Source organism: Scophthalmus maximus, chromosome 6 (genome assembly GCF_022379125.1).
Source record: "Scophthalmus maximus strain ysfricsl-2021 chromosome 6, ASM2237912v1, whole genome shotgun sequence".
In the NCBI taxonomy this organism is placed as follows: Eukaryota; Metazoa; Chordata; class Actinopteri; order Pleuronectiformes; family Scophthalmidae; genus Scophthalmus; species Scophthalmus maximus.
Genome location: NC_061520.1, coordinates 3,220,508 through 3,247,801, shown reverse-complemented (window position 1 = coordinate 3,247,801; position 27,294 = coordinate 3,220,508). Strand labels below are relative to the sequence as shown.

General features: G+C 43.9%; 3 protein-coding genes across 7 annotated transcripts; all 3 read right to left on the bottom strand.

The window, feature by feature from the left end:
- Positions 1-318: 318 nt before the first annotated feature.
- On the bottom strand, positions 319-21,698 carry pxk (PX domain containing serine/threonine kinase). 5 transcript variants are annotated; one of them, XM_047332444.1, is made up of 19 exons: positions 21,403-21,698; positions 18,357-18,407; positions 17,607-17,654; positions 16,213-16,399; positions 15,204-15,281; positions 14,636-14,709; positions 14,443-14,517; positions 13,948-14,052; positions 13,435-13,536; positions 13,149-13,310; positions 12,760-12,877; positions 12,390-12,468; positions 11,941-11,989; positions 11,776-11,853; positions 11,112-11,198; positions 10,919-10,982; positions 10,587-10,646; positions 2,915-2,946; positions 319-2,875 (listed from the first exon to the last, which is right to left on the bottom strand). In XM_047332444.1, exons 1-19 carry the CDS (start codon positions 21,502-21,504, stop codon positions 2,738-2,740), a joined length of 1,689 nt encoding a protein of 562 aa, XP_047188400.1. In that variant the 5' UTR covers positions 21,505-21,698; the 3' UTR covers positions 319-2,737. The 5 variants fall into 5 exon arrangements, with proteins under 5 accessions (XP_047188400.1, XP_035486890.2, XP_035486894.2 ...); XM_035631000.2 differs by adding an exon at positions 8,306-8,334 and having other exon boundaries at positions 2,819-2,946; positions 21,403-21,697; XM_035630997.2 differs by having other exon boundaries at positions 319-2,946.
- Positions 21,699-22,999: 1,301 nt separating this feature from the next.
- Positions 23,000-23,841, bottom strand: LOC118309477 (hydroxyacyl-thioester dehydratase type 2, mitochondrial). Its single transcript, XM_035631651.2, has one exon. The coding sequence runs from the start codon at positions 23,839-23,841 to the stop codon at positions 23,356-23,358; it is 486 nt and encodes a 161-aa protein (XP_035487544.1). The 3' UTR covers positions 23,000-23,355.
- Positions 23,792-27,095, bottom strand: rpp14 (ribonuclease P/MRP 14 subunit). The gene is made up of 6 exons (XM_035631652.1): positions 26,941-27,095; positions 25,806-25,959; positions 25,461-25,545; positions 24,982-25,058; positions 24,792-24,870; positions 23,792-23,926 (listed from the first exon to the last, which is right to left on the bottom strand). Exons 2-6 carry the CDS (start codon positions 25,895-25,897, stop codon positions 23,870-23,872), a joined length of 390 nt encoding a protein of 129 aa, XP_035487545.1. The 5' UTR covers positions 25,898-25,959; positions 26,941-27,095; the 3' UTR covers positions 23,792-23,869.
- Positions 27,096-27,294: the final 199 nt, after the last annotated feature.

Sequence of the window (27,294 nt, the reverse complement as noted above, 5' to 3'; positions counted from 1 at the left end):
AATATGTAATCACAGGTCAGAGGGACTAATTTGTTATGGTTAAGTCCCACAACCTTTTTTTTTTTAAAGGAATACATTTGATATTTTGGGAAATATGCTTATTGGTTTTTAAGCATACAGTTTCATTTTGCTCTCATATTTAGGGCTGCAACTATCGACTATTGTCATTATCGATTAGTTGTTTGGTTCATACAATGGTGAAAAATGTCGATTGTGTTTCCCAAAACTCCAAGATGATGTTTTGTTTTGTCCACACATCGAAGATATTCAGCTCACTGTCACAGAGGAGCAAAGAAACCAGAAGATATTCACATTTCAGAAGCTGAAATCAGAGAATTTTGACTTTTTATTCGTAAAATCTACTTGAACCGATCAATCGATTATCAAAATAGTTGTCGACTAATTTACTTGTCGATTACTAATCGATTAACTGTTGCAGCTCTTCTCATATTTCTCTGGTGAATGTAAAGGCGAGAGTGAGAATCTGATTAAATTAGCTTTGCAAAATATTGTTGGTAGGGTGATCACGTTATCTTGGCACACAGCTAGTCCAGCTAGTTTCATATCATTGTACAAAAATTGTGTTTTTTTTGTTTTGAGTGTTGGATTGATTGAAAAAAAGACGTGGTTTTATAGATTAAACGACAATGAAAATAATCAGAAGTTGCTTATTATGGGGAACATGGTAATAATCTGCTAATACGTCCAAAAACCGAGCGACCGCATCATCACATCCGGTCTGTGTGCTAAAGCGTAAATATATCCTCCCCAGACAAGAGCTTCATTCATACAGATCATCGGGTGACAAATCATATGTGACATACAATATATATATATTTTTTTTACACAAAAGAAAAGAAACATTCAGATTTCCATAGGCACAAGTTTCCGTATGGCACATTAGAACAAAAAATAATCTCTGGCTGTGACGACGACGACGATAAAACACAACAGATTTAAACAGGAATCCTCTCACAATAAAACAGTCTGAAATGAACCCCTTCAAATGAAAAATGAAGTGAGCTCAGCGGAGGGAAACAATGTTTCATACACCAGCGTTAGTGGGTGGTGTTTTAAAAGGAAACATGAAAACACGGATTCTGTTCACCCAGACATGACTGATTTCCTTCTTTCCACGCAGCTGGCAGCGGAAACTTCCCTTTTTTAGGACACATCCATTTATTTCTCAGATATAGTTCAATTGATTCTGTATAGCGTTCAAAAATAAAAGTTTCCGTTCAACCCGCAGGTGTCAAACCTCTTGATTTTTCATGAATATTAACTTCAAATCAACTCGGTCTTCCTTGTCTTGGAAAATGATCGGCACTGATGCGAGGTGCGCGTGATTGGACGCATCGCTCGCGACGTTTGTTTTAAACTTCCTGTCGCCTCTGGATTCAGATTAACTTCAGACCCCTGAGTACGATCAGATCTGGGACAGACGGCATCGTTGACTAATTATGAGATTATCAGGCGTTGAGCGCACTGAGGCATTCTCCAGCAATTTTGCCATCAAACCACCGCAGAGGAAAGCGGACGCCAGGCAAACCTGGAGCGCAAACACGCGATGGAAAATGTGGCATCTGTTTGTTTCATTTATTGATTTAATAAAAAAAAATCCCCACGCGGATTTACTGAGGTTTTAATTTCTTCACTGGACCTTAATTTCACACGCTTCGTGTTTGTCAGGATTCAAGTGCTTCGTCCGTCACGCAGGGTTTTTCAGTAAAGTTGGACGGAAACACATTAGTTGTAGTCGATTGACCGGTTTTGTTTTTCGAGGCTGCACCTCAAAGCAAAAACTGCTGGCTCTCGCACGGTTGTTCCCGAAAAAAGCAAAAAAACAACACACAAAAAAAGCGATCAATTTGTTCAGACTGAATCTGCACGTGACCAATCGGCTCGCTTCACGCTGACAGAGTCTGGGCCGAGGAACTAACCGCGCGAAATGCTGCACGGTCAAACGAACCGTCTCCCCCCCGGTCAAACAAAGTTGCCGCCAAAGAAAATACAATTTTATGAATACTTTCCGAGATCAATGTCAACTTTTTCCTTTTTCTTGCCTCCGACGCGCGCGACCCGTCTCAAAAGAAGTTATGGGACTAAATCGCAGACAGAAATAAGTTGATGATGGTGATGGTTATTTCCTGCTGATTTCCTGGAGGTCGTGCCTCTTCCTCCGGTGTCCCTGCAGTCACAGAGCAGCAGAGGCTGGATTGCTACACGTCAAAGGGGTGGAGATGATTTATAAGGTGGGAGGGAAGCGGGAGTTTCTCTTCCGCTCCAGGAATATTTCAAGTTTGTCATTAAAACATCAACAGAGGCTCCAGAACCGTTGCCCCCCAGACTCAGTTTGAGTTCCCCATCTTTCTCTCCGGAGTCTGGAGGCTGTAGTCAGAAAAGACTAACGCCTTCAGTTTCCCTCGGACTGTCACCAGTTTTTTGGAAGAGCCGACCGAGGCGACCGTCTCCGTACGCGCCTGCTCCTCTGTTCCCTCTCACCACAGCAATGGATTTAAAAAAAAAAAAAAATTAAAATTAAAAGCAGGTAAAAGGCGGAAAAAATTGTGATGAAAAATAAAATGGTAATTTGGATTCACATGTCACGGAGCGGGCGACACGGAACCAGTCCCGAACCACAAGATGAAGAACCAGTGGGGCCGTCATGTCGCCGCAGGGATGGTTGTCCCAGGTTGTGGCGGTGGGCGGGGTCAGGTGACGGGGTCAGGTGACGGGGTCAGGTGACGGGCTTGCTGCGGTCGGCGCTTTCGGACTTCTTCAGTTTGCCCTTACTGAAGGTCTGGATGGAGCTCAGCAGGGCGGCGCGGCCTCCCCCTGCTCCATCAGAGGAGGACGGAGGAAGAGGAGGAGGAGGGGGGCGGGAGGAGGAGTCCAGCATGGGGGGAGGAAGAGGAGGAGGAGGAGGTGGAGGAGCGGTCTGGGCTCCTGGATTGAGGAGAGAAGAACGAGAGGAAGGAATGTGAGAGAACAACATCGACAAGTTCCAGGTGACGTTAAGTTTCCCCGGCTGGTTGCACAAAGATCCGTTCGACTGATTCTCGCTCGTCTTAGTTTTACTCTCGAGTCACATGATGCAAATCAAACACTTGCAGGTGGAGAAATGGGCAAATTGTTGTCAAAGACTCTCAACCAACACAGACGTTGGCTCAAGATTAGAGAGGAAGTTAGATCATAAAACTACAAAACGTTGGTAGAAAATAGTTTGGCAACAGTTTCTAATGAGACACCTTTTACAAAGCGTTTCGACTAATAGCTCAATTAATTAAAGGTTAATACACTTAATCCTCCACAGATCAGCTGTAAGCCATTGATAAGGAACCAGTTTGTAAACTCAAGTCATTAATAAATTTAAAAAACAGCAAAATATATTTTTTTGGTGTCATCTCCAGTTTGTAGTTGTCAATAAGACGTTTATGTGTTTGGGTCCAAATGCTGTGTGGCAATTTTCAAGAAGGGAACTGATCCAAAGAGACGCTGGAGGAGGATAATCAATCCAACAACCTGGCAACACAAACGTTGTTTACGTTCATTTATTTTTATGGACATCGGAGATTACTGATAAGATTGGGTAAGAATAGTATAGTAGAATAGTAACTGATCCTGAATGCAAGAATATGTCTTTCACACCATTGTTATTCATAGTTATGACAATTTTGAATGAAATTCACCTCACACCGTATCTAGGCTTGAAAATTAATTGGCCTCTAGAGGATTTGTTAAAGGATTGGTAGAATAGTTATTAACCAATGCCAAAGCTATTAGTCGCAAACCAACGAACCCTTTGTAAAGGATGAATTATTATTATTGTGTGTTTTCTCCACAGTGACAGTGTTTCTGGAGGAAGTTTATCTTTGTGAAACCAGCACCCGCCGATCAGCGTCCAGGCTCAGCTCAGTCCACCATCAGTTCAACCCGACCCACAGTCTAAGTGCTGTTTTTAAGACTGCAGACACTGGGACCGTTGCAGAGGTTTTGATTCCCAGCCTCATTTAAACAGTTGTGCAAACAAAGGAGTCGGGCATGTAAGATGTTTCACCGCAACGGTTTTTGAGCTGCCGCTTTTTTGAAGCCTTGAGTTTTGCATTTTGACCAGCGCCATCTTGATTTTTGTGGAACCAGACGTAGGAGCGGGGGTGTGGCCTGACTGAGAGCTCGTCCACCTACACCTGCGACCATGCACCGACTGGATGGTACTAGCTGTCATTCACCTTGCATCCACGCTCCAATGCGTGCGGTGATTTATCGTCTATTTGAGTCTAAATCGAACCTTAATCTACAAAATGAACATCTGCCGTTCCTGAAGAAGACTTGAAACTAGAGATTGAACCGAAAATCTCCTCAGGAATAAATGTTTTACTGACGATATAAATCTAGTGACAAGTAAGGTCGTTCAGACTTCTATAGAAACAACCAATGGAGTCGCCCCCTGCTGGTCATTACATAGAATACAGGCTTCAGGCTCTAGCTTCATTTGACTACGTCCATTTTTATAACAGTCTATGATTCTTATCTCATAATGTCCCATAAGTCAATCTGCAACATGACAATCTGCCCAAACATTGAGCCAGAGGAAAGTTCAACAAGATGCAGAGAACAAACTCCCTGTCTAGTATCTTGGTCGTCTCTTGAACCGAGAATTCGGTATCAAAGCCGTTGGTCGCAACAAATATTGATATATTTCTGTTTACTTTACTTTTGACAAAGTTAATTGATAAATCAAAACTATGCATGGAATTTCTTTTGAACCTGAAGGACTCGTCTGCAGCCTACAACACTGTGTCATTACTGTTAGAAATGTTTCTGCTGTTTTCCAGTTTCTGGAAGACTACAGCTCTTAAGACTACACTACCCATGAGCTTCAGTGTTGAGAGGGAATGTTCTGATCAAACCCATCCAAAATCCAAAAACATGAAATCAACCAACAAGGTCAACAACCAAAGATCAACCTCAAACTCAACGTCATCCTCCGCAGCACGAGTGGAAGCGCTCTGATTGGAGGATTCTTACAGCAATGCCTTCTGGGACTCGTTGTCCTGTACAATCTGAGCCACTGCCCTTGTATTGTCAGAATCTTTATTTGTTTTCGTTTTATTGGATGAACACAATGAACTGATGGCGAGTTGAGCGTGAGCCTGGCTCGTCTCCTTCCTGTCTGTGACACCAAATGAAACCCAGGGATCGCAGGCAGAAAGGAAGAAAACGTTGGGGAGCTAAAGCAGAAGTCAGAAGCTGAGAGCCCACAGACTCCTCCCGCTCTCTGACCTCATAGTGAACCATGTGCTGCGTGATGAAAAGGAAACTCCGTCAGCGCGGCAGATGGGAACCGAAACCTGGAGACGGGGAGTTTTTCGCGCGAGGAAAAAACTTCATCCTCTCCAGGTCGGCTGTTGAACAGAACTTGACTTTCATCACATTTAGCAGCCACCGTCACCTATTAGTGTTTTTAAATATGTAATACTCAGATGATTCTTCAGCCACGTCCACAGCTGCACAAACAGATCTGCGATCGGATCTCACATGATGCCACAACCTCCGGCAAAAAAATTGAAGCTGAATAATTGTCGACTGAGATAATTTATCAGCAGAAAATTCGTCCGCAGAAAGTTAATCTTTTAGTGATAACGACAGAAACTAAAAAAACTGTCTCTATGTACTTTCACCGTTTCTGTTTTACCCCAAGTCTCAGACATGGACATGTAGTCGATTGTAGTTTTTTTGTTTGTTTTGTTTTTGTGGTTTGTAGACTTAGAAAGTGGTAAAATTAAAAATACAGCAACTACAACATTATTTATATGTAGACTTCGTGCGTATTGACAAACAGCTTTTAATACACAACTTTACGTTAAGCCATTTGCAGAGGACTGTAAAATTGCACGTGCCACGCAGAACATTTGTAAAGTTTAAAGGGAATACAGACAATTTGAATCGGCTATGTGACGTCGTACGTCCTCAAAAGTCTTTTCCATTGATTATACATTTTCGTAATGTTTTTCTTTTCAGCCACAAACCATGTCAGTATCTTCCTGCCATGAGAAATCAAACAAACTAATATTATCACTCTGCCTTTGGCAATTTTAATAAATAAACCTTGTGTTTAGGTGGGAAATTAACGATTCTGTGCATTAGTCCGAGATACTGCAAGAGAGGTTTCAAGATTGACTCGTCCTTGTTGTCAGGGAATGTTTTCTGGATGAACTTTTGGATTTAATAAGGTCACTGTTGTCAATGAACGCGTTTGCTCCCACAGAATATCTCTGCCTCAGGCTTCCTCCCCGGGTCAGGACACCCCCGACGCTCTCCTCGGTATCAGCAGGGATAGGAGACATTTCCCCGCCCAAGGAAGCCGATGGAAACACTTTTCATTCTAGGCCCAAAAGTGACACACTTTTCCGTATCTACTTCCTGCTCCGAGACGGTCAATAAATCCAATGAAATCAAGTAATTTGCTGCGTAGACAAATCAAAATGAGTGCAAAATGTCCTTCAGAGATATTCCCGCGGACAGAGAATCATCTGAGTACTAGATTAAACAAAAGCACCAAAAAAAACAAAAAACAAAAATGCTTCAAAAAAGATTTGTGAAGTATTTTCTATCAGCCTGGGAGGAAAAACAAGCGTTTCACATCTCACTGCACGACGATCACACTTATTGTATCTGCCCACGTCTCCACTGTGAGAGCCCCGTCCCCAACACACACCCAGACTCCAGCAGACAGAACAAAACACAAGCAGAGGAAGGAGCAGACGGACGGACATGCTGACGGACAGACGGACCAAGCACAGGACGGACGGATCACAATCTCCAATGAGAACAATCTGGATCGGGGAGCAGCTGGACCGTCGGTGACGTTCGGACATCATTGCAGATTGTGAGGTTTTTTTACTAAGATGTGCGTACACCCACCTCCAGGCCAGACACTTCAAATACCAGCATCCACTTTCAGTCTATTGTCTTTAAAAAACAATTGAATTCATGTTTATCCTTCCCCTGCGGTTTTGGTCTGATGATGACAGAGAAGAGTTGGAACGTTCTCTAAACTGGACGCTTCACTCTCAGGTAGATAGAGGACCTATATTTGACGCTACCATCACACGACATTACATTACATGTCGTTTTCAAAAAGCTTTCAACTGTCAGTTAATGGAAAAATGTAAATGAGGCGGTCATGAGATTTTGGTTTTAATAATAAAAAAGAAAAACAAATTTACATCATAAAGTTGTTTTTTTTACTGAAAAAATAGAGATTGAAGAAATATTCGTTTCCTTGTTTATTTTGTATTTATTGTATATTTTTTGTAAATATATATATATATATATATTTTTTTTAAGTCACGAAACAAGCTCATACAACATCCTGATGAAATCTAGACTTAAGAAGCATTTTGAAATAAGATAAAAAAATATATATATATCATGGTTTGTCGGTAGTCGAGTAGTGCGACGTGAAATTTAATTCTGTTTGGAAATGAATGAGTATTTTGATATTCACCGACTGCTGTCTGCACAACATGCAGCAATCAATGGCTTCATTCTATGTTATATATATGTAAATAGAATTAATACATATTATGTATTACATTCTAACAAAATATCTTTGAAGAGAGGACTATCGCACACAAAGAAAAAAATTAATTTACAGCCTATAAATGCAACTTCATACTTTTTAGTTTTAATATTAATCTCTTGTATGATAATGTAAACATTAGAAACTCTCTTTTTCATTCTTCAATAAATCATATTTATGCAGTATGTATATTCACAACATTGCGATTCCAGCATTACATTTTTGTGATTTGTGAACTAGACGGTAAAAGAGCCGAAATTAGCTCATCGAAGATGTTTGTCTTTCGGTATCGCTGTCTTTGTCAGCAGATCAAGAAGTATGAAGAAATTGGAGTAAAGAAAGGTCGTGGTTTGTCCACCAGAGAGCGCTGCCCTGTGGATTATTCAACTGTGCCACTCAGTAAAACTAAATCAAGATTGTTTATGTTTAAAAAATTGCAAAACATGGCAAACATGTACTGCAACCTTGAAGTCTAGCTCAAACGGGGCATAATGTAAATACAATGCGATGACATCGTGAATTAATTAGCTAATTAGTGAATTAGCGTATTTCCGGTTCCACAGTTTTCGACTAGCTCTTTAGATCCTTCATTACTTGAGGCGTGTGAATGTGGGCGGGAGCTCGCTGGGGAAGCCTGGGTGTACGACAGCTTTTCAAAACCACCGGAGACCTTTCATCGTCATGGTCATGGTAACCGACATTATAAATCTTTTACTTTACCCAGCGACATGGTCAGAATGGAGCATGCTCTATGGTGGAGACATCGGAGGAAGAGAGGAGAGAGAGAGAGGTATATGAGAGTTATCTGTTTCGTGGAATCAGCATTTACACAGTATCACCAGGGACAACGAGGAGAGGAGACAAGGAGAGGAGAGGAGAGGAGGGAAGAAGAGAGGAGACAACAATACCAGGGCAGGAAACTGATCTGGTGGTATTCTATATTTTTCTTCACGTCAATAAATCATACACACACACACTCAAATTTACAATGAATTGATCCACTAAGATGTATTGTGTGTAGACACAGGGACCATTGTATGTGATAAGTGAAAGATCTTACTTTAAATTAATTAATTAATTAAATCCTCCATGTTTCCCACCCTGTGTTCATCTATCTATAGACACAACAGAGTCATTAGGACACACAAATACCTGCCTGACAACCAGGTAATCACACACGACGAGAGAAGAGGTGAAGAGACAGACAGACAGGCAGGTTACTGTAAGTCAATGATGTCATAATCACACGTGCAGATTTCAGATGAAATGATGCGGTTATGTGTCTGACTGGCGAGCGTGCTGGAAACACAACGGACCACGAGGGGCTTTCTCACCGTGGACTGGTGTTATCACCCGTCTGCCCGACAGAGGGTAGGAAGACAGACAAGTGGAAGGGAAGACAGACAGACAGACAGATGGGTGGGAGGGTAGGAAGACAGACAAGCGGAAGGGAAGACAGACAGACAGACAGACAGATGGGTGGGAGGGTAGGAAGACAGACAAGCGGAAGGGAAGACAGACAGACAGACAGACAGACAGACTGACGGGTGGGAGGGTAGGAAGACAGACAAGCGGAAGGGAAGACAGACAGACAGACTGACAGACAGACTTACGGGTGGGAGGGTAGGAAGACAGACAGACAGGTGGGAGAGTAGGAAGACAGACAAACGGAAGGACAGACAGACAGACAGACAGACGGACAGATGGGTGGGAGGTTAGACAGACAGACAGACAGACAGACAGACAGACGGGTGGGAGAGTAGGAAAACAGACAACGGAAGGAGAGACAGACAGACAGACGGGTGGGAGGGTAGGAAGACAGAGAGACGGGTGGGAGAGTAGGAAGACAGACAGACGGGTGGGAGAGTAGGAAGACAGACAAACGGAAGGACAGACAGACAGACAGACAGACAGACGGACAGACGGGTGGGAGGTTACACAGACAGACAGACAGACAGACGGGTGGGAGAGGAGGAAAACAGACAACGGAAGGAGAGATGGAGAGACAGACAGACAGACGGGTGGGAGGGTAGACAGACAGAGAGACGGGTGGGAGGGTAGACAGACAGACAGACACAAAGACAGACACAAGGAAGGGAAGACAGACAGAGAGACTGTCGGGAGAGTAGGAAGACAGATAAACGGAAGGAGAGACAGGCAGACAGACGGACAGACGGGTTGGAGGTTAGACAGACAGACAGACAGACAGACAGACAGACAGACAGACAGACAGATGGGTGGGAGAGTAGGAAGACAGACAAACGGAAGGAGAGACAGACAGACAGACAGACAGACAGACAGACAGATGGGTGGGAGAGTAGGAAGACAGACAAACGGAAGGAGAGACAGACAGACACAAAGACAGACACAAGGAAGGGAAGACAGACAGAGAGACGGGTTGGAGAGTAGGAAGACAGACGAACGGAAGGGAAGAAAGACAGAGACAGACAGACAGACTTACTGACAGACAGACAGACAGACAGACAGACGGGTGGGAGGGAAGACAGATAGACAGACAGACAGAAATACAGACAGATGGGTGGGAGAGTAGGAAGACAGACGAACGGAAGGGAAGAAAGACAGAGACAGACAGACAGACTTACTGACAGACAGACAGACAGACGGGTGGGAGGGAAGACAGATAGACAGACAGACAGACAGACAGACAGATGGGTGGGAGAGTAGGAAGACAGACGAACGGAAGGGAAGAAAGACAGAGACAGACAGACAGACTTACTGACAGACAGACAGACAGACGGGTGGGAGGGAAGACAGACAGACAGACAGACAGACAGACAGACAGACAGACAGATGGGTGGGAGAGTAGGAAGACAGACAAACGGCAGGGAAGACAGACAGACTGACAGACAGACAGACGGGTGGGAGAGTAGACAGACACAAAGACAGACAAAAGGAAGGGAAGACAGACAGTAAAATAGACAGATGGCAGGACGGACAGACAGACAGACAGGTGGGAGGGTAGGAAGACAGACAGACATACCTGTGGTGGACGGGGGGGTGGGGGAAGATGGACATGTGGGAGGGGAACTGGCTCCAGAACCTGAAGGTACAGAAATGAAAACAGACGAACTAATCACCATCAAAACCAACGACACGTCAACAATCCCCCTGTAGAGTTTCTGAGGGTTCTTTGATGAACGCTTGGTGGAGCAATATCATTCATAGGTGTGTCTCCTGGTATGATGGTTAATATATGGTCATGATGATCGTCACAGGAGGAAAAATTTGTTTTTCATGTTTCACATCTCAAACGACAAACATACAGATACAAAGTGACGTTTCAGACGGAGCCGCAAAAAACAGCACACGTACCAGAGTTGTTGTTGTTTCTGACAGAGACGTCTTCTTCGTTTTCATAAGCCGACTGTCGGGACTTCTGCAAAGACACAAACCAAACGTCGTTTTCATTTCTTTCCTTTACTCTAACAGGTAACTACTGGACAGAGCAGTAACTCCGAGTGTCTCAAAGTCTCAGAGGTTTTGTGTGGGAGGCTCCGCTTCCTACCTTCCTCGCCAGAATCTTCCTCCTCTTCTTCTCTTCCTCTGAGCCGTGGTGAGACTGAGCTCTGGTCAGCCTCCGGTGCTGGTGCAGCTGCAATCAGACAATTCCTACATTTGAAACATGATCCCTCCTCACAAATGAGCAAACTTTGCATTTACAAGCTGCAAGCGGCATTTTGAAACTTTTTCATAAAAACTGCACTGAAAAACAGAAAAGTGTCGGTGACGAAGAGCAAAACTCCGGGTGCTTTCACCAGAGGCAAAGTTTCTCTAGCAAAGTCACAGAGGGGGCAGATTGCCAAAACTAACTTTGCATTAATACAAATTACTGCAAAGCAGACACCCATTTGATTTAATGTGTTTTCTTTTTCTGTTTTCTGAGTCTGGGGCCCCCGGGACATAATAAGAATAATTCCACATTCGTGTCAGCACAGTGGTTTTGTGGTTCCAACATGAAAAAGGTTGTGGGAAAACTATGTTGCGAGTTTTTTTTCCCACAGCAATTTTGTCATAAGAACAAAAAAATTCCCGCTGAATCAATATTGTGCCGTTGACAGTCACTTGTTTACATATCCTTGAGGTCGGGCCGTGTCCCAAATGTCTCCCGTCGAGCTGCGCAGTCATATGAAAATGTATTTACAGATAGATAAATGAGACGAGTGACGCACCACTCTCTGCTCCTCCTGCAGCCTCTTCTCCAGACTCTCCTTCGCCGTCTTCAGAGCCTCCTTCAGCCGGCTGGAGACCTGAAGGAGCGGGAGGAGGGGTTTTTACTTTTTACTTTGTGTCGGAATATTTTCTCTGATTAATAGAAAAGCCGACAAACCCCTCACCTTGATCTGGAGTTTTTCTGACTGATGGAGCTGGACGTCACTGAACAGCCTGCAAAACACAAACCGTGACTCAACGGCGACAAAAATAAAGATGCTGTGCTGGTTTTCCTGAACGTTTCGAAACGTATTTCGTCTCATACGGATGCTGCTGATGTTGAAGAGTAACTTGCCACTAAACCATTCTGTTCAACTTGTTAATATATGTTCAGTCACGTACAATCACAAACTACACGTCCCGGTCTTTAGGCTTCATTGCGACATGAGCGTATAACTAAATTTACGCAGACACACAAAATAGAATTTGAGCTTTGGTACTTTTAGTATTTAGCTGATTTAGTGTGGATCTGGTTTTGAGTCTTTGTGAATAACGTGTCACTGTCTGACCGTGTACTTCAACGTTGCTCTGGTAACTGATGATTTAAAAAAGAATGACAAATCTCTGAACTCACGGTGTCCGGATGAGCTCCAACACTGTTGGCATCCCGCTCTTACAGGCCTCCGTGGACAGAATGGACTGCAGCACTGACACTGCACACACACACACACACACACACACAAATGAAAATCAACAAAGCACACACACTTCCTGTTACCATGTTCTTATGCACATTAATGGTTACTATATTCTCACTTGCACTTATATTAAGCACATTCTTTATGTTTTTATTCCTTATATTTGTATATTTTTGCGATTCTTGGTACCCTGCTGCTGTAAAACCAGAATTACCAATCTATCTATCTTTCTATCCGTCTCTCCAAACACTATGTATTTCTCTCTCTATCTATCTATCCATATATCTACCGTATGCGTATACATACCAACAGCTGTGTAAGGAGCCGCGGGGTACTGATCAAGTGGAACGCTGTCCGGCGGTCGACCGTACGTCATCTCGTACAATAAGTGTCCAAAGCAGAAGACGTCAACGCCCTCTGTGGTCTGCAGACACACACGCACACACGCACACACACACACATACACACATACACACACGTTTAATCTCAGGGACTTTAAAATAACATTCAACCCTTAGCGACAGTACACAGACATTTGGTGATGCCTAGTGTATTGCTTATGATAACACCTTAAATCTTAATTTGAAAAAATAAGTACAAACCTCATTTTATATAATCTAACCCAGATGTAACTAATCCAAAATAATCTAATCTAACTCGGTTAAATTAAGTCAGGTCTGATGTTTTTGACGTACGTTGATCTTCCGGAGTGGGGTGAAGCTGGGACGCAGCGCTGATGGAACCCCCAGCATGCCGTTCTCCACGTCCATCAGTCGACACACGCCTTCGTCCACAATAACATTGGACGTGTGTAGGTGACCATGGAACACGCCGCCATCGTGGAGGAGCTTCAGACCCTGCACACACACACACACACACACACAATCCACTGTAATAACACGTCGTGGTGTGTTTGGCTGTGTCGTGGTGTGTTTGGCTGTGTGTGTGTGTGTGTGTGTGTGTGTGCGTGTGCGCGTGTACCTCCAGGATCTGACGCCCGTACAGTTTGATCTGCGACAGTTCCAGGCCCTGGCTCTTCTTGGGGTTACAGTACTTCCTCAGGTAACTCTCTCTGGGCTTTGCCTGCAGCGGGGGAGAAGTCAACACTTGTGTACTGGAACTACTTTCTGCTGTAAATAGTCCCAAATAAAAAAACACTCCCCTCTGGTGTCAGAGACACTGTTTTAATAGAGAACTAATATTTCGACACTGTAAACCGCACAAATTGAAATGACTGCCTCCATTGTGTTGATTAAGAGACGGAAAAAAATCTGAGATACAGACGTTTCACATGACCAAAAATAGCTCGAGTGGAGTGATACTGACGAGGGACGAGAGAAAATTAGATCAGATTAAAGGCGGAATCTGTTTGGAGTGGGTCATTACTGAAAGTCCCTACATACAGACTGTAAACACAGATTTGATTCCTATTTCAGTGGTTCTCCATGTGAATCGCACAAGCTTTACACACACACACACACACACGCAGTGTACCTTACAGATGTGGTCTCTCAGAGAGCCTCGCTCACTGAACGGCCGGATGAGCAGAGCTGACGACTCGCTGGTGCTGGAGAACAAGAGCGGACAGAGATATGGCACCTGCGGAGGAAGAGGAGTTTACTTTGTTATAATAAGTTAATAATCAATATGGAATCTAACTGTTTCTGAACCACATCAACCCATCTTTGGCCAAGAGGTCGGGAAAACATCAGCAAGAGTGCAGAGAAGTTTGTGGATTTAGTTGCTTTCAGCTTTAGTCATAGATAAGTTTTGGTTATTGTATCTTTGGCTGCGTGAAGGAGTGACACAAACACACACACACACACACACACACACACACACACACACACACACACACACACACACACACACACACACACACACACACACACACACACACACACACACACACACACACACACACACACACACACACACACACACACACACACACACACACACACACACACACACACAGTGTTTACGCACAGAGAGGCTGGTAAGTAGCTTCATGGCCGACTGCAGGTCTTTGTCCGACAGGAACTTGTCAGGACCCAGGTCCACCTGCAACATCCGAGAATCAGATTTGACAACTTCATGTGTAGAATTACCGGTATAACTCAGATGATCATAACTCAGATCATACATGTATCATGATGTATTGCCTTTGTGTTTCACTCACCCAGCTCAGCAGATACCTCTCTTTGGGCTGCTCTTTGTTTTTGATTAAAAAGTATTTCTTCCTGATCCTCCAACCTTAAAAAAAAAAAAATACAGAGCGTGTCACTTGTGCACTTCCTGAACATTAGAGTGGTTCATGTTTATTAAAACATTCTGCGATCGACTGCAGTAGAGGTCAATGTTATGTGTCTCTGTACGGGTTATCTCAGGTTTTATTTGATCAAATAAAAGAATAATAGATAATTTCTTTGGAGATTGAACTAGCAAGCAAAGCAGATAGTTGTATTTGCTCAATGATGATAAAAGAGCAGAGCAACTGAATGAAGGTTTTGACAGAGTCACTGAGGGTTTCACAACAACAACACACAATCGGTGTGTTGACATGAACTCTAACCCTTTCATCACAAATCAGTTTTGAGTTTTTCCACTGGCATGTGAGCACGTTCCCAGGTTCACGTCCTGGAAAGACGACAGCCAGGTTTCTGCACATCATCACTGGTGTGTGTTTAACATTAGCGCTGCATTCACATTTCCCTGTTAAAATGTTCAGGGTCCACCCGGGGTCTCACCGATGTCTCTGAGAGGCTCCAGGACCTCCCACTTTATGTCCGACCTGAAGAACATGGAGACCTGCTGCAGGGCAATCTCTGAGGGAGAGAGAGAGAGGGAGAGAGAGGGAGAGGGAGAGAGGGAGGGGAGGAGAGAGAGAGAGAGAGAGAGAGAGAGAGAGGGAGAGAGGGAGAGAGAGAGAGAGAGAGAGAGAGAGAGAGAGAGAGAGAGAGAGAGAGAGAGGGACGGAGGGAGGGGGAGAGAGAGAGAGAGAGAGAGAGAGAGAGAGAGAGGGAGAGAGGGAGAGAGAGAGAGAGAGAGAGAGGGACGGAGGGAGGGGGAGAGAGAGAGAGAGAGAGAGAGAGAGAGAGAGAGAGGGAGAGAGGGAGGGGGAGAGAGAGAGAGAGAGAGAGAGAGAGAGAGAGAGGGAGAGAGAGAGAGAGAGAGAGAGGGACGGAGGGAGGGGGAGAGAGAGAGAGAGAGAGAGAGAGAGGGACAGAGGGAGGGAGAGGGACGGAGGGAGGGAGGGGGAGAGGGAGGGAGGGAGGGAGAGGGAGAGGGATTATTTTATATGGAAATTTGTAAGAAACCAGAAGCAACTTCTAGACAGAAAGGAGAACTGGGATTCATTTTATTAGGTCATTTATAGTTTTGGCCAGAAAAGTCTTATTATAATACACACAATGTCAAAAAACATGTAACTTTCGTGGTGAAAACTAAAACAACCCTTGTCCCATATCGTCTCTGTCACAATGTCTCTTTTGAAAAACAAACTGAATCCAAGCTACAATATCTACAAGTGAGAGAACGTATTTCCACTGTGGCATCTTTTAATACTGTTGTGCTTCATCTTAAATCTAAATCGCATCGTACTTTCTTAACTGGTCATATCTTTTGAAACACATTCCGTTAATGTACCGTGACGCGCACTATTAACAAATATTGTGAAGTAGTGTAAAGTATAATTTAAGAACCACTGAACAAAACAAAGTGAAAAGAGTGTTGTGACGAGCACGAGGGTAAAGGAACCTGTGTAGTTGGCACAGTAGTTGTTGGGGTCCAGGAACTTCTTGACGGTGAGGGAGCTGCACAGCAGGGGATGCTGGGTAATGGAGTCCAGGAAGGCCTGCAGTCCCCTCTGCCGCTCCGCTATGAACTCCCTGTCCATGTTTCCAATCAGCTTCTTGGGAGGAAGAGGGAGACTGATGCCGCACACCTGGAGAGAGAGAGAGGGAGGAAACTAGTCAATGCACAGTTTGTTTAGTACGACGGCGTGTTAGGGCCATTGTGTGAAAAAATAATAATGATTACGGACCCGGCGGAGGGGGGTAATATCTTGAGAAAGAACTCAGAATTTCCAAGATTAAAGTCGTAAATTTACGAGAAAGAAACTCGGATGTTCTCGTGAATTTACGACTTTAATGTCAGAAATTCTTCCATTTTTCTCTGAATATTACCCACCTCCCCCGGCTCCGTAATTTGTTTTTCTCTCCCTACAATGGCCCTGATACGCCATCGCAGTTTTTCTTTTCACAGTTGAATTAATTTTAATTTTTTTCCCAAGTGTCTTCATCCTTTCTGTGTGTTTCAATTATGTGTCTACAAAGATTAGAGTGAGAAGAAACCAAAACAAGCGAAGGTTCTGGAGCGGACGGGAGGTCGGGGTCAGAGTGAGACCTCCCGCCAGGAAATGAGCAGACGAAACCTCAGCAGAAAAACTGCTCACGTCGTCCTGTTATCCAGGAACGACGTGACCCGACCATAAGACCAGAAACGACATGAGCGATCCGACATACAAACCAAAACTCACACCAGCTCCAGTCTACAGGTTTATTGAAAATCATCTTGACTCTGTATGTGTCACTGTGAGATAAAGCAGAGTCTATTTATCTGCCGGTGTCATTCGAAACGACTGCTTTGGCTAAAAGAGGTAAAACTATCTGATATCACAATTGTATGTTGATCCCATTCACCATCCCGTGAACACTGGTGACCCGATGGAGAGATGCTGAACCCTTTGTTTTGAGACAAACCCTTTCTTTTGAGACGCCCATCAACAGTTATTTCTCACAACTCCACCAAAAGCATCTTTAAAAAGTTTGTAGTTTCTTCTTTCGTGTCAGTCACATCGGATCTTAATGCCTTCCGTACACTAGACGACTCCTTCTACGTGAGCGAAGACTAAAAACTTACCATAATATCAAACACGGTTGATTTTATCGGAACGCCAAGACCAGAAAGACCCGACCTAAAACAGCTCAGATCACCACCTTACAACCAACGATCGAGGTGACGGGAGCGCGACTCAACTCCAGCAAAAACTCTCGTGATTTTACACCGACGGTGGAAATTTGTCTACGACAGTGAAATCGCTTGAAAGTCGTTAGGTGTAACATGTCCACAGAGACTCCTCAGAGACTCACCATCAGGCTGCTGTTGAGAACATCAAAGTCACTGTAGCGGCGGATCACCTGCAACACACACACGCACACACACGCACACACACGCACACACACGCACACACACGCACACACACGCACACACACACACACACTTTGTCAGTCAAATTACAGCAGAAGGGAACATATTTCATCTCCTGACACTCCCTTGTTGGTCGGACGTCCCTTTCCATCCACTTTAAAGAGACGATGAACAAAACAGGGTCAACATTGTACGAACACAAAGACTTTTTATAAAAAGCAGGAGAGAAAAAAAATCCAGGGAGGAATTATGAATGAAAAGGTGAAATAAAATCTTGTACACAATCAATATCAGGCTATCTATAATACATATTTACACCAAGTCTGGTCTGAAGGGTGAAACGCAAATATGAATCCATTTTGTCCAGTTGACGCTTTTTATCCAAAGCAGCTTACAATCATCCAGGCAGGTAGCATTAAGGGGCCTTGCCTAACGGCTGATGACCTGGAATCAAACCCCGACTTTCTGTACCAGAGTCAGCAGTGGCACCCACTGAGCTATATCTAATATTTCAAATACGTGTCATAATTTTCAGATTATTTTTCTCCGTGACGGTGCGTGTTTGTTATTGCATCCATGACGACGAAGGTTCCAATAGGCCAGCGTCTGTCCCACTGTCGGTCAGGACAGGCGGAATGGACGTGATGTTCCGCTCAGGTTCAGGAGAACTTTGTTGTGATTGGTTTATTTACCTGCCAGCTGTTGTCTGAAGACACGCCCCTCTGGACCCGGACGATGTACTCCTGAGGGACGGAGAGAAGGAGGATAATCAAAACACTTCATTTTGATGCCGTTTGAAAGAAATACAATGTTAAAATAATAAGAAGGTGGTTGAAACAATGAGACAATTAAGTTAAGTTATTTTAAGAAAATAATGGAGTAATGGGGGGGGGGGGGTAATAATAAAATTAACAAAAATATTGATGACAAAAATGTAATTTTATATGAAAATAAATTCACTTTTATGAGATCAGAAAAATTTGTAATGCAATAATAATTTTTTTTTTTTAAATAGTAGATACAAGAAGGCACAATTTCATGAGAAACTTAATTGCACAAAAAAAGGTTGAATATCAGATTGAGAACACAACTTTAAGAGAAATAAATGTATAAGGTTACAAAAATAAAGTAAAAAGTATAACAGTGGTAAAAAAGTAAATTTCTAAATATTAATTTGTGTTATATAAAATTAGAGACCGACCGATATTGAGTTTTGGGGGCCAGTGCTGATATCGACATACAGTATATATATATATATATAAAATCTTTCAATGCTTCCTAAGATGTCATTATCAAACCTTTATGACAAAGACATGTAATTGAGGCTTGATATTTTAGTTTAACCACAAACTTCATCATAAATAACTGTAAATTAAAAATGCAAATAACAACCAAATACATAGAACCTTTAACACACATAATAAACCTTTATTGTACGTAAAATGTGAAATGCACATTTAAAGGCTCATATCAGTTGGCCGATAATATCAGTCGGGCTTTAAACATATCGGCGGATACGGATCTGTCTGTGAAAGGTTAATATTGTTCATTGCTTATATCAGGCTCTGATCAAAGTAAAGGCAGTCATATTTAATTAGTGTTTGCATCAGGACAACAATTACGACAATTTAGAAAAAGCTCAGAAGTGTCTCAGCATCCCACAGCAAACTGAGGCCGATTCAGTCAGAGCTACCAGGAAGTCAGCGCTCCACTCGCAGCTGTAATTGTTCACTTCATCCCATAAAACAAAAATAAACCCCACTGCCATTTTCACATCCTTCACCACTAATACAGGAAAAACAGGTTTGATTGTTTTGCGGGTGGCACCAGAGGGAGAACGACACGTGGAACCTAAATTTAGAAAAGGTGTTTTCACTGAGGTTCACTAATGTTCAATCGAAAAACAAGAGCCCACGGTGTGTAAACAAGGATTTTCTTCTTCTTTCTTTTCTGATCTAATCCTCTCAGTCCTCTTGCGGTCGTCTAATTCCTGTGGAAGGACCCTGCTTTCTTTCTGCTGTAAATCCTGTGAACTTCTCAAACGCACACAAAAGACTCCTGATTGTAAACAGCTGAAGTCCTGACATCACTTCCTGTCAAGCTTTCATCAGTCTCGGGGTTGTTTGAACCAGATATGTTACAAAACAGGAGATGGAGCAATGCGCCGGGTCGGCAGCAAGTCGATTTGGAACCGGCCAGATGTGACGGACGGATTTCTAACTATTTAGTGTGTCTGCCACATGCGTTAAGTCATTGCAAGCTGCCGACTCAGCTCTCCTCGCCGCAGTAATCGTCGACCTCGTGTCACTTATCATTCAACACAGTGAGCTGCACAGATTTAAAGTTTGAGCCTCAGCAGATATGTCCTTGAGTTGAGAGAGTGGAATTGGAATCAGGAGGGTGGGAAATAAAATCAGCGTATCTAACCCTACAAGACAAACAATAATATTATATACTTTAAAGAAAAAAAAAGATTTGCTATTCATATCCAGACAAATGGAGTGGATCTCACAATACAAGTTGAACACGGTCACTATGGAGTCCTGGGTCTTTGGTAATCAACTTGCGATAGTGGCAAAAATAATAATAATAATAATTCTTCACTGAATCTCAAATTAATCAAATATGAATTCACACACGTTCTGGTTCATAATACTTATTTTTCTGTAAAACATACTCTCTGCTGTTGTGGTTTATTAATAGATAGATAGATATTATTGTGTACATAGTCGTTTCCATCCGTGTGCATTAGCGTGGTTACGGTTGTTTTACAGGAGGAGCCACTGTCGAGCTAACTGGCTGCTAACTCAGCTGATTCCAGGCGGGCGGACTGTCAACAACAAACCCCTACAACCCCTGCGTCCATTATCGGACAGACGACCGGCGGTCGTTCGTTCAGCTTCTCCCCTTCATACAAACATTATGAATACAAACCAGATCATTGACAAACTCGTGTTTTTTTTTTTTTTAAACAACAAGGATTCAAAGTACACATGTTTTTATTGATCAAAGTCCCCGAAGTTCCGCTCTGATACCAAAGTCCATTGGAAAATCCCAACTATTTACTGTTTCCCGCAGATTTTAAGCAGATCACTTCCTGTCAACAACAAGAGCTTTAACACGAACACACACATTCACCCTCTCGTCGATTCGGCATGGATAATTCACACGAAGCCGCAGTTGATTTCGTGAAATCATAACACTTCTAACTGAATAAGCAGTCTGTGATCGATCATCACGATCGTGATTTGGTTTCGTCGCCCGCGCCGTGGGTCGATCAGTGCCAACGCTCCGGTGTGAATCAGCACTTTGTCGACTCTGGACGAGCTTCCAGGAAATTGCTTAATCGGTGACAGCATCTGACCGAGAGCGTGCGGGTCAGCTGCCTGCTTGCCTGCCTGCCTGTCCAGTGTCCGATAATGGAGATACAGCGTAAAATCTTAACGCACCGCAGCAAATCATAATAAAAGAATAACTTGTCAACGGACTCGCGGGGACGACAGTGATGTTGTCACAGCCACATTCAAGTCAGGAGTCGGAGGTGGTTTGTGATTCATGTCGTAATTCACAGGAAACGGGGCGAAAGTTAAGCTTGTCCGACAATGGAACTGGTGACGCAGCGAAAGCCCCTCAGACGTTAAAAAATATGTATTCGTATTTCAACCAGACATCTGTCGGCACCGATTAAAGGTTAACACTCGAACACCGCTGTTACCGCTCAGCCGTTACAACACTCACCGTGTGCGACTGCAGGTTCTGGCTGGCTTCGATCACCGCCGTCAGGGGCACGGTGTCGTCCAGCAGCAGCCTGCCGGGGGCCGGCTTCTCCCGGAGAGACATGCCGCAGGGTTCGACCGGTGAGAGAGAGGCTAGTCCGACCCGAGCGTCCCGACGTCCGTCACTGACTGAGGCCACCGGGGGAAGACACTGAGGCGGAGCCCCGCTGCGCGGAGGAGGAACATCCAACAAGTCGACACTAGCCGTTAGCTTAGCTTTACGTCGTAACCAGGAAGCGCCTGTTCCGGTTGAAGGCTCTGTCGTCACCACGCGATACGTTTCGTCGTCGCTATTTGGAAGGTTGGAAAGAGCGAGAGCAGGCGCGCCACCGCCCCCTGCCGGTCGGGAGAGGGAGGTGCTGATCAGAAGCTCAGGCAAAAGACAGAAACATGTGAAGGAGGCTGAGGAAACAGGTCAAGGTCAATTAAAAGGAGACTAATTCTTATAATAAAATGGACATCTTATCACAGTGAACTCATAAAAATAAAGTTACAAATAAATCAATAAAAAATAACTAAGACAAACTAAAATAAAAATGCAAATTAAGATCTACAGGGTCCATACACCTTTTCCAAAGTCAAATTCAAGCACTTTTCAAGCCTTTTTTAAGGTCGATTTTCAAGCTTTCCCAACACCTTACAGCTGTGGTAAATTACATATTTCTACGAATATCTACGTTTAAAGAGATGGCATTATGCTATAAACAGCCCAAATCGTTTTTTGTAATAACATAAGGATATTAAAATTAAAGGACATAAGTTATATGGTTTAAAATGTGTCATGTTTGTTGTAATAAAAAAATCAGATACAATTTAAGCATTTTCAAGGATTTCAAGCACCCGTACGAACCTTGGATCTAAAACCAATTTAAAAAAAGATAAGATAAAAGATAACAGTGTGTTGTTCAGTCGTCTGCTGGGTCCAAAGAGCAGAACCTCTCCGACCTCATCTGACCTGCAGTGCAACCAGAGGCTGATTTGATTACAAAAGTAGAGCAGAGCACTTTCCCATCTCACTCCTTCTTTCCACCACTAATTATTTACACATTAAACAAAGGGGCAGGCGAAAAAGTTACGGCACAGGGAGTGACACCCCTCAACACAGAGAACTTATCAGAGAGATCAATAGAGCGGAACTAATTAGTTCATTTCACTATTTTGACATTTAATTAATCATCGACGTGTTTTTTTTTAAAGAAAAAACAAAAACAAACAACCTCTAATAAATTTGTTTTTTTTTTTCATTTATTTATATGTTTAATCATCAATTGGACTAAAGCTGTTTGGAGACATCAGCTTGGTCTTTAGGAAATTCTAATATATAGACCAAGTCCACGGTGCAATGTTGGACATCCCCACAGAAACGTAAGAGAGGCTCCGCCACTAACCAGAAGGTCGCTCCCAGGCTTCTCTCTTATATAGAAAAGCACTATATAAATACAGTCCATTTACACTTATGGACATAAAATAAAGTATAAGAGGCAAGGTGGCAGGTAAACATGACAAAAGTAGACGTATCGAAGAGAACTGAACTAAACAGATGAAATAAAAACACAACAGTAACTTAGAATTTTTATTCCACATGTTAAACAAAATACAGAGCAGAGTCAACAATGTGCACATACACTCGATGACAAAGCATTGAGTGGCCAGCTTCTCTCTGCTAAGCGTCCTTGTTGTCACTGTCCTTGTGGCTCTAGTAGATAATAAACAAAGAAAACAACAGTGTGAAACCAACAATGAGCAAATTCCACAGTGTAGAAAAGCCGCTGCAAACCAGAACCAGTTTCAGGCGACGCCGAGCTGACGAGGCAGATTGTTTTTTTGAATCCCTAAAACAGTCACGTCATCTGATCTGTTTACTGTCAGAGTACGGTGACCTCTGACCTTTGTCCTCCTCCTCCTCCTCATCCTCTCAACCCTTCTTCTGCTGATCCTCCGGCATCATCACCATCACCTCCCCCTCCATCACCACCTTGTCCTTCACCGAGCACGTCACGCTGATCAGGGCGAACGACATCTTGATCTTGTAGACCTTGGCCTCGGCTAGCACCTCCTCGCCAATGTACAGCGGCGCCGGGAAGCGGATCTCCTGGTGCAAGAAGACGCAGCCCGGGCCGGGCATCTTGGTGCCCAGCACGGCCGAGATCAGGCCGTTGATGAGGACGCCGTGGACGATGGGCGCCTCGAAGGAGGTGGTGCGCGCGTAGTCCGGGTCGAGGTGGAGCGGGTTGGTGTCGCCCGTCAGCCTTGCGAACAGCTCCACATCTTGGGAGGAGAAGGCCTTAGTGAGCGAGGCTCGCTGGCCCACGTGGAGCAGCCGGCAGCTTGGAGGAGCTGCTGCGATGTTGGAAAGGCGGAGCCGTGGCTTGTTTAAGACGCTCCTCCATACGAAACTCATCCTGAAGAAAAGAACTGCTCCTCCTCCTTCAGTCCAGCTGCAGCTCTCGGCTGTTTCCCGTCAGCGCCAGAAGGAACGGAGACACCTGGAGACGAAACGAGAGAAACGTTATCCTTGAGTCTTTTATCCAGATGAGATTTGTAGAACACCTTCTGACTGCAGTGCACCTTGCTTTGACAACAGGGGTTTGTTCTACTCCCATCCAGAGGGGGTGCAAGTGGGAATAAAGCTACCTAGTGGCCATCAAAAACTGCAGAAGAAGAGCAACACTAGTAGGAGGTATCCCTCTGTTCAATTATAACTAAGGACTCGGGGGTTGGGTTTATAATCTTAGACAACCTCAGAGTCGGAAAGGTCGGGAAAAAAATCACCACCCCGATTGCCGGGCTCCGAGGTGTAATGGAACGCAGCATATGTGTGAGGCCGACAACACGCTGAGAACGAGGCCGTTCAATGGTTCACAGCTCGCGCAAATGTAGCGCCTCGTTTCTCCTGGAATTCTAAAGATGGCGAAAAACCGACGTAACATTCCATGTATTTTCTAGGAAATTATAACTCATTTTTAATCCATCCAATCGGATTCAGGTTTTTTGTCGTTGCGGATTAAAGTGAACGTCAAGCAACATCTTTTTTCATGACCTGTCAAAATGAAGAATATATTGGTTGCAAAAAAAAAAATCATCATTAAATCTGTATAATGTCACTGTAGGTTCCTCTCTTCTTTTGCTTTTCCGCCATATTTTAAGAACTGCCACTGTCAGAGGCAACGTGCATACAAATCTACTGTACAAGCAATCACGTTGCGATCTCTTGACGTGTTGTGACGCCTACAACACGGCCGCAACCGCAATTGACTGGTACTGTATCTACCGTACGTGCAACAAGAGATAATCTGTTCATATATGAGGCAGGTTTTTGTACGAAAATTTGTGAAAATGACGCCTGCTGACCTGCAGCACTCTGAAGGCACAGGCCTGGTTCTGGTAGGAGCCCAGCAGAGTCAGGGAGCTCCACAGCTTCACCAAACCCCTGAAAACACACAGAAAAAACAACAACAACAACAACAACAACAACATTAAGCCAATTTCAGTCTGTCAAACCAGGAAGTGACAAGAGAAGGAAGCCTCAGCGTTAACTCACCTGCTGTAAACACGCAGAAGAGCAGTGAGTTTGTCTTCATCGTACTTCAACAGGTCAAAAGTCAAAGCTGCTCCCACCTGAGGAAAACAAACATGTACTGTATGAAAACAAAATGGTATATGCACCAGTTGCAGTTTTAAAAAAAACAGCGCAGGTTCAGTTAAGACGGAGGCTAAGCTGTCAAGTTTGTTCAACACAGGCGACACAGAGAACCTCATCATCAGGTAAAGCAGTGGACATGGGCGTGTGTTCGACGGCTTCCCAGCATGCACTGAGGCAGAGGAATGACGATCCATTCATCCAAAACTGCTTCTTTTTCTCTCTCTTTTTTTTTACATTCAGTTGATCAACTGGCTCCGTTCATCACCAGCTTGACATTTTCTGGAGGTTTTCCATTGACAGGTCGTCAGAGCAGATCACACTAGTTCAGCTGTGGTGGGGATCGAACCGGCGAAAACCGTACATGTCAGTGACCTCACCTCTCCGTACAGGCTCTTCAGGCCTGAGATGATGAACTGCTTCAATTCAACTGCACTCAGTCTGGTAGACTCATCCTGCAGGACACTATACACACAAGCAGAAATTATGTGTAAATGCACATTTACAATATTTATATATACATTAACTTTACAGCCCTTCTGCACGCGCACGCGCGCACACACACACACACACACACACACACACACACACACACACACACACACACACACACACACACACACACACAGTTTTTCCCACGATACTTGGTAAGGTTGCTCTAAGTATCTTGAGCCGCTTTCTCTCTCTGCTATGTGAATAAATAATACATAAAGACAGCGACTTACAGGCAGACCTCCAGGTAGTGGTACGGCGAGGCGTTCTTCAACACGACCCGTCGGTAAACAGCAGATTCGTCCTTCTCGTCGACGCCGCTCATGATATTAAAGCGGTCGGTGACTCTGGCTCCCGCGGGCGATGAGCAGCGGCACAATCTGTCGACTTGGAACGAAAAAAACATTAAAAATAGGTCATCAACACACAACTAGTCGAGGTCCACATTCTCTGATTTCTGCTTCTTAAACGTGAATATTTTCTGGTTTCTCTGCTCCTCTGTGACAGTGAACTGAATAAATCTTTGGACAAAACAAAACATAATTTTGGTGGTTTTGGGGCGACACGGTCAACGTTTTTCACCATTTTATGGACCAAACAACTAATGGATGAACGGAACAAATAATCGACAGATTACTCGGTTATGAAAAGAATCGTTAGTTGCAGCTCGTATATGCTCCGTCACTCATGTGCCACTTATCTTCAGGCACTTAATAACTCTTAAGTGAACAACCACTGCAAACATATCAAAATGGACCTTCTCTTCAAATGTTAATGAAAAGCATCATTTTATTTCTTTCTTTGCACGTGTCCCCTTTTTGCACTTTCTAATGTTGTTATCATTAGGACTTATGACAGCTTATGAATGATTCTCTGACTCTTCAAACCTTGTGCCAACAGGGAAACTTGGTCTTGTCTGTTTGTATGTCAGTCGGTGACATGTAGGAGTCAGTAAGTGATGGAGGTGATGATGAGGATGATGCTGATGAGACATGAGTGACAGATCATGTGAAAGCGCCACTAAACAGTTAAAGAGTGAGTGAGTGTGTGTGTGTGTGTGTGTGTGTGTGTGTGTGTGTGCGCGTGTGTGTGTGTGTGAAACACATGGATCAGACTCGACACAAACCAGCAGAACAACAAGAACAAGACCTCGTGGGGGAAAAAAGATGAAACAAATCACGGTGTCACATGTTTGTAGCATTTTAAGCTAAAGTAGCTAACAGGAGGTCAAACCGGAGCGAGCTAACGACACTAGCTCGTAGCTGCCGCCCGCCAACACGCGGCTAACACGCGGCTAACAAGCCAACGAGCTGCCGTCTTGTCGTCGTTGTGGTATTCAATGAAAAAGTTGTAGCAATTTTAACTCACCCGGAAAAACACGCCGCGTGTTCTTCGACCACACGTCGTCGCAACGAACCAGCGCATAAAGCGATCAGCGCGGTGCGTTCACGTCGCGTCAGATAATGTGGGAATTTCGGTCAACGTCAACGACCCTTTGTCGGTGTGGCTGCAAAAAAATGTACCGCCGCCTGTATTTGGTGGCAACTTTCTGAAAATACGTAGCGCAACAAAAGCAGCAATTCAATTAGTTCCGTCTGATGTGACTGCAGGATTTGTGGTTCGCTTTGTGTTCAGTCTGTGGGGCGACAAACCTTGAGAGAAAGCGTGAGCGTTCCCAATCTGTCTTTTTCTCCTGTTCTTCCCATTCTGCTGACGTTCCGT